This window comes from Aphis gossypii, chromosome 1 (assembly GCF_020184175.1).
Source record: "Aphis gossypii isolate Hap1 chromosome 1, ASM2018417v2, whole genome shotgun sequence".
NCBI classification, from domain to species: Eukaryota; Metazoa; Arthropoda; class Insecta; order Hemiptera; family Aphididae; genus Aphis; species Aphis gossypii.
The window spans coordinates 85343573-85358908 of record NC_065530.1 but is presented as its reverse complement, the minus strand read 5'-3'; the positions used below and the strand labels follow the sequence as shown (position 1 = coordinate 85358908).

At 27.2% G+C, this 15336-nt stretch overlaps 2 protein-coding genes across 2 annotated transcripts; one reads left to right on the top strand and one right to left on the bottom strand.

Annotated features, from left to right (window-relative positions):
* Positions 1 to 274: 274 nt before the first annotated feature.
* LOC114131910 (lysosomal-associated transmembrane protein 4A) lies at positions 275 to 9027 on the bottom strand. The gene is made up of 6 exons (XM_027997257.2): positions 8710 to 9027; positions 2833 to 2958; positions 2467 to 2752; positions 1408 to 1546; positions 1147 to 1303; positions 275 to 754 (listed from the first exon to the last, which is right to left on the bottom strand). Exons 2-6 carry the CDS (start codon positions 2956 to 2958, stop codon positions 515 to 517), a joined length of 948 nt encoding a protein of 315 aa, XP_027853058.2. The 5' UTR covers positions 8710 to 9027; the 3' UTR covers positions 275 to 514.
* Positions 9028 to 13341: 4314 nt separating this feature from the next.
* On the top strand, positions 13342 to 14858 carry LOC114132496 (geranylgeranyl transferase type-1 subunit beta). The gene is given in 2 exon segments (XM_027997969.2): positions 13342 to 13790; positions 13793 to 14858. Coding segments are annotated over 2 exon segments (1080 nt in total). The 5' UTR covers positions 13342 to 13711; the 3' UTR covers positions 14794 to 14858.
* Positions 14859 to 15336: the final 478 nt, after the last annotated feature.

The following is a 15336-nucleotide window of genomic DNA, read 5'->3' as shown; positions in this document are numbered from 1 at the left end:
AAAATAAAGTTTTTCCAAACAGTTACAAAGGTTTTTTTTTTAATAAAGCTGAGTAATAAGGAACTTTAAATCAAATCATTTCAATTGATAATACAATAATTTTACAAATACCAGTTGTATTGTGCTATTTATGAATAGGAGACATTAAAACAATTTTATTAAAATTGTGATCATTAAAAAATAATAAGATAAATACACTTAAGAAGATAAACTAACACTTGCACCATAATATAAAAAATTACATAAAATTTTAAATAAATTTATACAACAGGAATATAAGTAACAATAGATTTTATTTGTATATAAGAATAATATGAGTTTAACATTTGATTTAGCGTTCTTATCTATTGGTTTCCATAGCAAATTACTTCCAGTCTTCCAAGGGGACTAGTTTATAGTAGTTTTATACTGATAAGTAATTTATTATTTGTATGTATTTTTTTATACTCAAATGTTAGGTAAATTAAAAACATGTTATGAAACTATAAATAATATCATCTTCTTGAATTAGGCTCTAATGAGTAGTACTGTAGGATGGTGGGGGTACATCAGGATGGGTAGCATTATCTTCTCCAACAGCAACAGCATAAGAAGGCGGTGGAGGAGGAAACTTTTTCATATTAAAATCATAGTCTGGACGTAAAAGATTCTGAACAACAAAGTTTGATTCTATGTAATGAATAGTTGGTTGAGCTGAACTTCTTTTTAGTGTCAGATACTTGTAACAACTCCAAACTACACCAACAAAGTATCCCTGGAACAAAAAAAAATATTATTTGAATATGCAAAAAAAAAATTCCGGAAATTTAAAAATAAAATGTTTATTATTTTCCCATTAAGTTAAAATTACAATTAAAAAATGCAGTTTTAAATTGATTTTGAAATATAAATAAATGTAATATAATAATAAAATCTATAACATATTTTTTGCAACTGTAAACTAATATTGCATTAGATGTGTTCTAAAATAATTGATTCATAACTGCATTAGCTAATTTTACATTGATTACTATTTTAATCTCATCAAAAAATAATAATAAATAATTGTATTCCAACAGTGTTATTATAAATTTCTATCTCAGCAAGTATATTAACAAATACATATTAAATCTAAATATTTATAATTTTTTATACTTAAATACTAACCTTGGATATTATTGTAACACACAAAGAAAAAATGACTATAAATGACATAAATCTTGGATTTACTGATGTAATACCACTAGGCAAATATTGAGATTCGGTACGGATTATGAGACGTTGGAAGTCTGGTAAATAACATAGATATCCAAAAGCTGACAATCTAAAAATAAATCATTAAAAATTTAGGTTTATTTTATGTAAATAAAATACAAACATAATATAATATATTATACAATTAATAAAAGTATATTTTGATTTGCTTACATAGTCACGAATAAATCAAAGAGTTGCATACAAAAGAATGGAATTAACATCTTAGGTTTTCCTTTGATGGCACCATAAATCATGGCAATGGTAATAATTATTGTGAAAAATATAACAAACAATCCATAATTTAAATCATCTGAAAAAAAAATTAAAATTAAATATTACTAGTTTTAATTTATAATTTGTTGTCTTTTTTTTTTACATTTATCATTTACTGTAAATTTAAAGTACATAATTTATACAAAAAACTTTTACAATTGAAATAAATGTCCCCAACAGATAACAAGTAGGTATCAGTATCAAAACTTAAACCATTTATTTATTATTAAGTTTTTATAAACATAGATTTACTTAAAATTAAAACAATTATATCTTATAGGAATAATTGTATCAATATTGAATACAATATGCAGAATAAGACAGATTAAAATATTAATTAGTAGACTAGTACAAAATACAATAAAATATTGTAAATTTCATAAATTATTTGAATTACTAATATTCAAATTTCAAACGAAAAAAAAATTAAATTTAAAATTTAAAAAATTTAGTTTTAACTTTTAGCAATACTTACATGTTTTGGTAACTAATAATTGTTATTATAATAATAATTATCTTTTAAATTTTAAAATTCTAAAAAAATTGTTAATTAAGTATATTTACTATACTATACATTAATTTAGTATATTTTAAGTATTTTTAGTTTTAGTTATTTAGTATATGTAGGATAAATTATCCAAAATACCGGTAAAAACATTGGTTTTTTACCGTTTAAAGGAATACTGGGACACTATATTCCAGGGGTGGCCAGCGAGAAGAGACTCGTGAGCCACCAAATCACCAAATATCTTAATAAAAACGAAAGAGCCAAAATGTGGAAAAAAAAAGGATCATATTATTATATACAATACATGAGTTCATATAAAAAAATTGTTTTGTAATAATGTTACAATAAGATGCGAGCTGCAAAAGTATGAAACCACCCCTGCTATATTCAATCACAGGACAAATGGAATTCCTAAGGTGTAACTGGAAATTAATTTAACTATGGCTTACCTGTATTAAATGGACGACCCATAAACATCCCAAATGAATAGTTTTCAACATTTGTACTAGTACTTCCAATTGTAGGTTCAATCATATCATCTTGATCATAGTTTAATAATGCAGAAGAGCCATCAGTAGAAACATAATTATTATAAGTTGGAATATTACGTTCAGCTAAAGCAGTAGGTAATTCATTAACGTCTATTGAACTTCTTGTTGTTATCCGAACAGGTCTTAATAATTCTGGATGTCGCAAAAACACTCCAAGTGTACTTATTGCCAGTAATTGTAACATCTATAAAACAAATAAATAAATAAATATTGATTTTTATGATTAATTAATAATTAAATATAAAACTGAATTTTTTCTTTTACCAAATGCCATAATCCAAGAAAAATGGTTCCTGTTCTGACATGACAACAGAGTAGGCAACGCCACTCATTTTTACGACGCTCAATAAATTTGAATGTTGAGTTAATAGAAGGTTGTTGAGTTGGCATCTGAAAACAGTTGAACAATTGAATAATTTGCATACATGATTAATAATTAATGATTAGTAAAGTAATATACTGTAATTCACATTTATATGATACCTCATATTATAATGTAAATTACGATCACCAAACAAAAATACATAATGTTGTTAAAAGTATTAAATAAATTAATATTAAATTCAATTTTATTATTATTTGAATAATAACATATATTATGTAAAAAAATATCAGCCTTTTACCTAATATACTCATAAATGTATATCTACAATAAATATTAGGTAGGTAATAATAAAATAAATTTTTAATGAACTTATTCCTTAAGATGATTAGTGTACAGATGACAAATAAAGATGCTTTAAATAAAAATTTAATTTAATTTTAAAAATATCTTAAAATTAACCAGGATACCTCTAAATAGGAATAATTAGTTATTTTCAAATGTAAAAACCAAAATACTTTATACAACATATTATGTTAAATACAATGGAAATTGTACCTATATTAATGGTAATATTTAATCATTTATTAAATTAAATCAACATTTTTTTTTACACTAAGTTATAATTATAAATAATTGTAGGCATAAGGAATAGTGTAACAAGATAAAAGTATACTAATGGTAATAAAAACAATTTATTCATAGAAATAGAAACTATAACTCAATTGTTTGTTTTTACATAAGTCTTTAAAATTATTTTATGGCTCAGAATACATAACCTGTAGTTACCCACAACATTAAATAATTATATATGTATAAGAGTTCATAAAAAAGGTACTATAATTTGTTAGAAAAAAATAATGTGATGATAATCCAATCCAATAATCATAATTTGTGAACAAATATTATTGGGTTCTTTTTGTTATTTGGATCAGCGGTTATCAAACTGTGGCACGCAGAGGGCCTCAGTGATAGCACTGAAAATTAAAAATAAATATTTGATTCTGATCTCATTGAAAATTTGTTATTTAATTTATATCTTATTTTGAAAAGCTAATAAATAAAGATAATTATACTATAGTATTTTACTAAAAAGTAAAGCACTTAATTGTACATTATACAATTTGGATCGTTCTACTTTTTGTCATAAATGGTACCTGACTGATTAATAATACACCTAATTGATGCGCAAAAAAAAAAGGTTTGAGAACTGCTTATTTAGATAATGCAATAAATAATAATATTGACAATATGTTAATATATTATAAAACAAGAGAAATGTAAAATAAATACTTTTGTCGTATAAATTATATTGCATGTTATGTTTATATTAGAAGATTTAAAGATCATTATGGCATATTTCAAAATCTGAGATGGAGGCAAGCATTGGGAAAGCACTCAGTAGAGCCACCTGTCAGATTAAATTTGTAATCTTAAGTCTAGGTCCATTTATGAGGGTTATTAGGATCCCTATGTGGAAAGATAGATGATAAATTAGCAGGTTTTGATAATGAATTTAATTTTGAACGATATTAAAGGTAGAAGAATTTAGTCAATTGAGTTAGCATTGGAATTAGTAAGGATCATTTTTCTTGACAAACTAATGAGAAACAATTTGACAAAAGCAAATTTACTGAGAAGCCCAAGTACCTAATGATAGCTTGAATCAGAGAAGCAGGAGTTGGCGAAATTAAGAGTTGACTAAATTCCTTTTAATTAAAAGTAAGATATTGAGCCATGGTGGGAATAATCAAATTAAATAATTTAATCATTCAAATAATAAAACAATCAAATTAAAACAAACGAATTATTTTAAAATGTTAAATCTAGTGTCTTTATAATTTTGTGTATTTTAATCTTTATTTTATAGTATAAAATATAAATAAATAATAAGTAATCCTAACAGGATATATTATACAATTTTGTTCTGCAAATTACAATATTTCACTATAAATTAATAATGCTTATTTTTAGCTTAAAAATTAGTAATTGAAAAAAGTCAACATTTAGTATAAATAGACATTTTATACAACTAGATTATTATTTGATTATTTATACAACTAGTTCGATAATTATAAATTGTAATTTATTTGAATGAATCGTTCAGCAATTTGATTATTAATACTTCAGCTAATTTTTCGATTATTCAATTAACTTTTTTATCAATTATTTCTATCATTAACATTGAACCCAAGTTATGAGTCTAACCAGTGGCATGTCCAGTCCAGCACAAAATAATTGGGTAGGCCCATTTTGTACTGTAGTGTAGTAACTATTAGGATTTATACTTTTTGAATAACAACAAAAATTGAGTCGTTTGAGGATAAATCGTTAACGTTATGCAATTTCGTAAACAATTTGAAATTCAAACGCAGATAATTAGATATAATAAGTACAACAATTTTTATGAATTTTCAACTACAAAATTACTTGTAATAAAAATTTGGCTGGCCCATGCCAAGTCGGCCTACCCTGTAAACACGCCACTGACCCTAGTATTTTATTTTTAGTATGGTAAGGATCAAGTTGTAATAAAATGAGAATGGAAAATATATATTTCTATGGTCTTAATGAAAAAATATTAAAGATGATTTTGAATCAATAATATCTATTCAATTCAATTTTAGATCAGAATTGAATCAAATTAAGAGGATTTTACAATACTTGAGACACTGTATAGGGGTTATTATTTGAAACTAAAATTATTATTAACAGGTATAGGTACTCAATAATGAATGAAGAAATTTTAGAGTAACGTGGGTAAAAAATGAATAAAGAAAAGGAATATTGTCACTTTAATGGGAAACAAAGTTAACATTGAGAAATTTTCTAAATAGGTAGGTAGCTATTGTTTACTCAATCTGAAAAAATAAGGTTTTCAAATCAGGTTAATTAGGCACAGTGAGGATTTTTTTATGTAAAGAGAATCCCTTTATGCATGAGCTACATAAAGAAACACTGTTGTGTAGTATTATAGTTTGTGTTTGATTATGTACTTAGACTTGAATCTAAATCAATAATTTGATTTATCAGAATATAGTAATAGTCTTTTAAAGAAAATTTTTCAAATATTCTTCAGAAAAGAGACTTATTTGTCTATAGCAAGGTTTAAGTTCAAGGGGTTTGTAGTGATTTGGAAATAAGGATTATACATGAGTGTTTCCAAACACTTGAGAAATAATGTAAGTGTGAGAATAATAAGGAGTTAAATATTATCAAGAGATAAAGAATGGAACGTTGCTCAGGAAGGTTTTTGCCAATTAAGTCGTTATCAGGTACTTTGGTAAGAAAAGTTTTGGAAAATGTATACAATTTATTTCAAGCTAGTATTACTTATTAGCCATAAAAAGAGGTGATTTCAGAAAGTGTACTATTATTTGATGTTGTATTGTTTAAAATAAAATAAAATAAATTATATAATAAATAAGTAACAAATTATTTTTAAATATTCTTAACAATATATAAAGTAAAATCAATAAAACAAATAAATATCAAAAATAACTATGTACTTAACATCAAAATCATGAAATAATATCATCAGTTATCAATAACAGGTAACTACTATACTCCAGCCCACAAGAGACCACTTCTGGGTAGAAACTAAAATTTGTCCATTCTCACGCATCCCCACCACTAAACTTTCCAAAATACTGGTCGCCATCAATGCACACCGCCGCTCTGCCACCGTCCACCTATTTGTATGCGTGAAGGAATAGTGCTTTCTCGTGGGCCGGAGTATAGTGCCTAATATTATGATTTTATTTTACTTTATGTACTAAAGTTATTATTTGTTTATTTTGATTATTTTGTAAATTACAATATTGTCTGTTCACATTTATTTTTTCCCAATACAATAACTTATTATAACAAAATTTTAATTCTAATCACTGGAATATTAGACTTAATTTAAATAATCTATCTATTCATCAACTTATATGTAAAATACATTGAACAGTGTTTAACAGTTCATTAATTTACCTAATTTATTTATATATTAGAAGGTATTAATGAAAGTATAATGACTATAATGGGTACATTTATTTTTAAAATATCTAAATTTTACGAGTATTTAATATAATAAAATTGATTACTATTGAGATAGGTACTCAAAAAATTGACTTAATTGAAAATAGTACTAGACAGTAGGATACCAATGTACCATTTAAATTTTTTATATAATAAAAAAGACTAAAAGGAAAATGTTTAATGATTATATAAGACATAAAAAGTTGTCACAATATGGAACAATAATAATAAAAAGATAACTTTAATTTTACCTATTCCTACTAAAACTAAGATAAGGTAAAATTATTTAACTATGAGACATTTGCACAAAGCATAATAAAATAAATTATATAATATTATCGTTCTTGAACTGTACAATCACTTTGACCCGCCTACAAATAATGGTCACTTAAATGCCTAAATATACATTTTAACCACGATAACATAAATTAAACTAAAACTATAATTTATTCAATATCTATTTCACTAATTACACAAAAGATTTCAAACACATTACAAAATGTACAATCATCTATAAAAATTATGATTTTAGACTTGTATAAGTTAGCAAGTAATTTATTTTTGCAGTCTAAGTTAAAAGAAAAAGAGTCATATTTAACTCATCAAATCTCATAAATAATTCTAAGTTCAACAGTGACTGTAAGAATTGTAATTTTATAATATTACAAAACAATTAACAATTAACTGACCAAAAATGATACACCATAAAATGTTTTCATGTATTCAATTTTTTTAGTAAACTGAGGCAGTATACATTCCTATTTCAAAATTGAAAATGTACAGTACAAATTTTAGAAATATGTATGAGTATTACAAAATAAGACATAAGTATACAATGCGAATTGCAATTACATAAATACATTAGGTATAAAATATGCAAAAGTCTAGGTAGTTGATTTACAAATTGAGATGATTGCTTTAAAATAAATAGTGCCTACTTTTGATATGAAGGTGTTTTCCAGGAAGAAAGTTGAGGTATTATGTGATAACGAGGAAACAAATCTCAGAACTTTAATATAATAATTAATTTCAAAATCAATTTTTAAATGTTTTGTAATTTATAAGATTAATTTCTAGTTTCATAAATAAATTTAAAACACCTAACCAAATTGAAATTAATGTTTAAATCAAGGTTTAAATATATTAACTCAAAGTACAAAAAAATGTGTAGCTACTAACTATAATACCTACGAGTCAAACAAAAATTTAAAAATATAGAAAGTTTAAGGTACCTATTTAATTAGGTAAACAAAACAGTCACCATAACATTGTTGAGCATGAGCATTGTATCGTCGAGCACAGAAATACATCATAGGCACTATTATACTATAGTCACCGTATTGTTAATAAGCAAAAGCAATAATTGACAACTGGTGCTGGATGTTGACGCACAATATTTAATTATACCCGTGTGTTTTATATACTCATAAAATCTACGACGCACGAGCAAATTTACATAGTGCATACAAGGTGTACACAATAATTAACTAACACCTAATGGCCTATTACCAAAATATTCAAATTACGGTCTGAAAGGAACATATTGAAAAACAATGGATGACGGTGGGGTTGCGATGGTCGTCATAAACCTTTGTCTAGACAGGAGAGATAAGAGGAGAAAGTGAGAAAAGAACGAGAAATGCTACTGATGATGGTGGAATGATAAGTTAAAATGACATCAGATTGCGGGCGAATTTCACAACTAAAGGTCGGTTTGGTTCGCACGACGTCCTGGACACTCGGTATTATTATTCAAACTATTGGCTCAAAAGAAAAATATTAAATAAACTTACTGCGTCCTTGTAGTAGTAGTAGCAGCAGTGCAGATGCGGATAATGATTTTATGTGATTTTCCAATAAGTGGACGGCGACAATGACATTTATTTTAATATTTAACGACGAGGAAAGACTCAAAAGTTAGGCGACACACGACGGTCACTCACAGACCGTAAAACTCGGAACGTCTTTTACCGCGAGAACCGTAGACTGAGCAGTGAGCACTGGCCGCAGAGCGTCTATGCAATGTTTATATGTTTATTACGTATTACACTAATACGTTCGGAATCCGGGAGTCGCGCGAGTATTGATTGATAAACGCGACGGAACGATGCAGCGACTGGTGGCGGCGGCGAGTATTATAGTGACTTGTTTATGGATCGAACTGTGCACTGTTCGTACTTTCGTAGTTTCGCATTCGGCGACGTCCTTGAGAGGGTCGCAGATCGAACGGTGAACACTTGGTAATGGATGGGTTAGATCGCGGACCTCCGCAACGACTGTCGTTTATGTTTATGGTTGGCACGAGCTCTTTGGACGACAGTGCAGAGAAAATATGAGTACCGCCACTGAAAAAATTAAATTTAAACTAGCTATTCTGTGGAAATGAGTGTAGAACTCTTAGATCATGTACCCTTTTATAATGTATGTATTATCCAAGATAGAACCATACTACCGAGGTGGCAAGGTGTACTTATCGAGAAAAAAAAATATGAATAAATAAAATACACCCGACTACTGCGTCACTTAGCAAGACTAATATTGATGATATAAAAATAATATTAGACAAATTTAACGCTTAAGCGCTTAGTTTTTCATTGAAATTGTGCCACTGAATAAGCCATGCGCAAATGTTTATTTAGAAGTTTATTTTATGTTTTCTTCCTAAATATTATTATTATTTATATTAATATTATTATTATTAGTTATTATTTTCTATGATTCTGAGAAAGAATACTGCCCGAGGTCCGCTGTATTTATAATATTTGAAAATATATTTTAAATAAACATTTTCTTTTTTACATATTGTATCATAAATATTGTATTTTAAACCTTATTTTTTTCATCATTTATCTATACGTTATTCATACTCACGATCGCGGTCTTAGAACGACGACTTTCACCTTCCCACCGATTTAACCGATGTCCGTTTCACGTTTGTCGAGACAGTTATAGTTTATACAATATTTACATTCACATTCACATATTATATTTAATAATTTCGTATGAATTACATTTTGTTTCATGTTTGTATAGGTATGATAATTTTTATTTTGTACTTTTATCCGTGTATCATTATTTCACAAATTTAATATTTATAATTGTGATTTTTTGCAATGTTTTTAATAGGTATGTACTTGCAATTGTATTTATTAATGTTACTTGGTACCTACCTATATGTAATGGAATTATTAGCACTAAAAGGATGTAATTTTTTAAAAATAACAAATTATTATTTATTACTCAGTATTCAGTACTCACCGTAGTCACGTAAAATATAGTATTGGTATTTATGGTATTATTAGGTATCCACAAAGCTAGGTGTTGTTACCTAATAATTTTAGTGCCCGGCGTCTGCGTAAATTGTTTGTCATAGCTATTTGAAGTTCATAGTGCATCATTTTATTATTGTTAAACAAATTTGTAATTGTAATTAAATTTTATACTTTGATGAATCATAAAAGATTAGTTAAAACTAATTAAGTCTATAGAAACATGAAATAACAGTCGATTTGGCTGTTTTTCTATTGGACAATTTTTATCTAAATACCTACCTAGTTGTTTAAAAACTTTTTAAACAATTGTTTTTTTTTTTTTTTTATCATTTGAATACATTTTTATTCGAATAATTGCAAAATAATAGATATGTATTTAAATAATGCTCTATCATCGCTATTTTTAAATTCGCGTGGCTTTAATAAGTATTAATGAAATAAATTTTAATGATTTTAATTTTTAAGTGAAGTATGACTTATGAGCATTTTAAAATATTTTTCATAACGTTTTTATCAAATGTTTAAATTAGCATTTTCTATAAAAAATATTTTGACTATTTTTAAATAATAAACAATTAATAATCATAAGAAATATTTACTTATTACAAATTACAATAAAAAATTTTCAACTCGAACAAAAAGGTTAACAATTGAATAAAAGATCCTACATATTCTTATTATAGCTGTATATAAATAATAAATATACATATAGGCCTTAAGCAACAGGCACAATTTTTTTATAAACTTTCAAAATTCAAATTTTAAAAAAATTCGTGAAAATCAGTAAAATTTGCAAATAATTTTGTAGTTAATAAATAATAATTTATAAATATTTAATTTTTAATTTTTAAACCTAAAACTTGAAAATTTAATTCAGAATTTCTCATAAGTTATATTAAAAAATCTAATAAATATATGAAATATATATTATTACTTCAACTTAACTTCAAACACTATACATTTTAACTTTTGTCATACAAACTAGAAATTATGTAGCGACGTAGCGTTAACAATAAAATTTGACGTTATAGAAAAATTTGTTTTGTCGTGTAAACAAGAATTAATCTAGAGAAAGTTTTATATAGCTTGAACGATACATTTTGTTGTTGAATGTTGAAATGAGGTGTTATTCAGTGTCATGTGCTAACAAGAAAATATTATTGTTAAAACTATTTATTTGGTTGATCAATCGAGAAATCGTGATGTAAACGAAATATTATTTTTTACCTCTAATTATCAGCTGTCCTTTCTACGTTTCTGTAGATTTGGTTTTGAATGTTTTAATCAACCGTAGTCGTTGTTTAATATACTTTCAAGTTGTCTTTTCGTAAATAATAAATTAGTATTTTCGTCTAGTACTTATTGTCAAATACCTTCTACGTGTTAGAATGAAGAAGTCATTATGGAGTGTATTATTTGAAACATAGAACTATAGATGAGAGCCTTGGTAATTTGTTGAAGGAGTTAAGATTTTTTTATGTTCGATGATTTGGCTGAAACCCTAAGTTGTGTTGTATACTTGTATTCTAATGTCCTATGGTCCTTATGACTATATAGCTTTTACTTTTTAGTAGAAGTTTATATAAAGTATTTTATTGCTCAGGTTGATGTGTTTGGAGGTAAGGAGGAGTCATAGCTGATGGGATCGGACTGATCGGTTACTAAACATGATTCGCTTGGTAGGGATGTGGTGGGCTCAGGTCAGTCGACAGTTTACGTAGTGGAGGTCTATAAGGTACCAAAAATTCTGTGTAGGTGCCGGGTGGAAATGGTGAGATTGATAATAGTTATTGAGGGTTATTGTAGAGCAATTGCTTGGTTTAATTGTGAATGTGGAATGAGCGGATTTTGACTAATTTATCTTAATTTTACAATCTGGTTAATGGTTATTAAGTAGTCAATCACATAAAGTTAAACATCAGTTGAGTAGATCATACATTAATTGTAACTAACTATTAATTGTCATCTGCTTATTTGATAGATCTTATTATAAATTTGATACAATATTAATTTAGAAACTAGATTTAAAATAATATACTACGAAAATATTAGTCACTGAAATACAATGGTATTACACTAGTACGAAAAAAACGACATAGTATTTTCGAATAAAAATATGAGAATATGTGCTTAAAATTAATTTGTCAGTTGTCAAATTTGACTAAAATGTCTATTTCAAATCTATTCAAACGACGTTCGTCCTTAAACTTTCCCCTACTCTGACGGCTGATGTCTTTATTTACGGCACTTAAATAATAAATTCTTTGAGTTAACCCATATTTCTTACAAATCAGAGTGAATGAAATGAACGGCAAAACTATCGATTAGCAATAAGTCATAACTCATGTGATAACAAAAATAGTCGTTATGGGACATTAGAAAGGCTAAACAATGAAACAAGGGCCAAGGACTATTGACTTATTGATTAGGTAGTTAAATCAATACCTAGTATTTTTATTTTTATAATCAATAATCATCATTCATCACTTTGATTAAAAATAGTATTTTATCATTGATTACAATATAATAGACTTATATTATTTACTCAATAGTATTACTAAGCCGGGAAAATAATTATATCATTTTGTCAATCAAATAAAAGTTTTTTTAATTTTACTAAAAAAAGCTTATGAGAAACCCTTGCATTAAAGTTTAATGTTTTTTAACTGAGTGAATTTTTTTTTTAAAAATCCATACATTTCACATGACGCTTATAAATAGTTTAAAAAGTGTCAATATATTTTGAAAATTACACAATGAATAGAATCATTGAATCTGGTGTAAACTTCAAACATCAACAGTTATTCGTTTTTTAATTACAAAAAAAAAAAACAAATAAAAAAAAAAAAAAAATTGAAAATTGATTTAGTAGAAAACTGTAATTGTGTAATGACTATTGTAAGCTGTGACCTAACCCATTCCGTCCTATAGGCTATAATTCAATTTGAGTAAATGACTAGGAATAACAAAAAATTGTCATGTACACTCAAGTGATCAAGCTCAATAATCCAAAACAAACCATAAAAAAAATACAAAGGTTTTATCTATATACTTATCAAGATATATATTTCCGGTGTGATGGTGTCGCGCTCTGTCGGTATTTTGGTTATTTCAGTAGTTTTGTGCCGAAAACGATAACGACGAACGATGAGATATTGAGATATGAGACCGCATAACTGCACAAGCGCAACGGCATAACGACGAGTGACGGGCGACGGTTGAGGATTGACGAATTAGGCCGGACTATAGTGAAGTTGACACTGTTGACAGTTCAACTTTCAGCAGTTGTTCATATTTGTTTTGCACAAAACAGTGCTACTAGTTTTTTGATATTTTGTTTTTTTTATTACCTCTTCGAGGATATCGTTTGCATCTGAAACGATCAGATTGCTAGATTTAGTGCGAATTGTCTTCTCCGTTGAGGCGATGTCGTCGTTAAATCATATCCTCCTCAAATCGTCCATAAGCTGCTAGCTGATATACCGATCTACCTCCACTGGGTCGTGGTAGAGTCTTCTTCAAAATGAACAAGCTGGATTTTAAATTTGAACTGCACAAGAAATATTTTCGTCGCTCGTTGGACCTGTTGCCCGGCGAAGTGCCGTGTTCGATTATTCGAGACTCACCATACTGTATTTCGCGCTCATTGGTTTGGATATATTGGACGGTTTAGATTCGCTGTCCGAAGACCGTAAGAAAGACATCATCGAATGGGTGTACAGGCTGCAGTTGGTACCTAATGAAAATTGTTCTGTGCACAAATGTGGTTTCATGGGTTCCACCACTGTCATTCATTTGAAGAATCATCCAGGCTCTGAAAAGTATTGCGAAAGTAATGTTGCTATGACATATATGGCATTATGTATTCTGATTACAATGGGTGACAATCTGAGTCGTGTTAATAAATCGGCTGTACTTCAAGGTGTAGCGTCTCTGCAAAAGCCAGATGGAAGTTTCAAAAGCAACTACGAACATGGTGAGAGTGATTTGAGATTTGTGTACTGTTCACTTGCAATATGCAACATATTGAATGATTCCTCGGGTATTAATGTAAATAATGCTATTAAATTTATTTCAAAATGTTTGAACTACGACGGAGCGTTTGGACAAAACCCAGGAACTGAATCGCACGGTGGTTCTACTTATTGTGCTGTTGCATCATTATCTCTATTAAATAAATTAAATCTTGTTTTAGATGATAATAAATCAAAAATATTAGAGCGCTGGGCAGTAAATCGACAAACCAAAGGTGGTTTTCAAGGAAGACCTAATAAAGAAGCAGATACTTGTTATTCCTTCTGGTTGGGTGCTACACTCAGTATTATGGGATCACTAAATAGAATAAACTCGGAGAGGAATAGGGCTTTTGCTCTACATAATGCTAACTTGATAACTGGTGGATTTAGTAAAAACATGGAGTCTATACCAGATCCAATGCATACTTGCTTAAGCTTATGCGGATTAAGTTTGATTGGTGAAGAAAACCTAAACCCTATTAATCCTGCATTAAATATTACTGTGAGAGCAACAAATTATTTAAAACAAATTCAAGCAGATAGTACATCACCGAACAAAAACATATTCAATACAGATACTGATTATTAAATTAATTACCTATATTATGTGTTAATTTTTAAGATATAATAAAACAAGTAATTAGTCAACTTAAACTATGACTGATTTATACTTTTTTTTTTTACAACTATGAACAATTAAAAATATATCAAGTAAATATGTCTTCTATAATGTTACTAATATCAATTGATTGGTCATTATTTTTTTAAAACTTTTCAGATTTTACAAAGTACCTATAAGTTCTTATTTGTGATGTAAATTGTAATATATATAAATTTAAAATATGACAATCTGTTTAATGTTATACAAATTAAAGAATTGAAGGTATATCATACTTTGTTCTATTGGTTATTACTTTTTATTACAAATAAATATAATTTTATTGAGCTAAAGACTATTTTGTATTAAAGTACTATACCTATAGAATGTTTCTTGAACTCTTAATACTTATATCTTTTTTTAGTTGATAGTGATAAGTTTTTTTTCATTAATTTATATCTGATCCGATGGATTTTTTTTTTTGTTTTCTATGGGTTTATCTTAACTTTGTTGAATAATATTAATATACTTTAT

Coding starts and splice junctions, on each gene's coding strand:
- LOC114131910 (XM_027997257.2), bottom strand. CDS start 2,958: ATGCCAACTCAACAACCTTCTATTAACTCAACATTCAAATTTATTGAG. Junction 1,547..2,466: donor GGGTCGTCCATTTAATACAG/GTAAGCCATAGT, acceptor TTTTTTTTTCAG/ATGATTTAAATTATGGATTG. Junction 1,304..1,407: donor TTTGATTTATTCGTGACTAT/GTAAGCAAATCA, acceptor ATTTATTTTTAG/ATTGTCAGCTTTTGGATATC.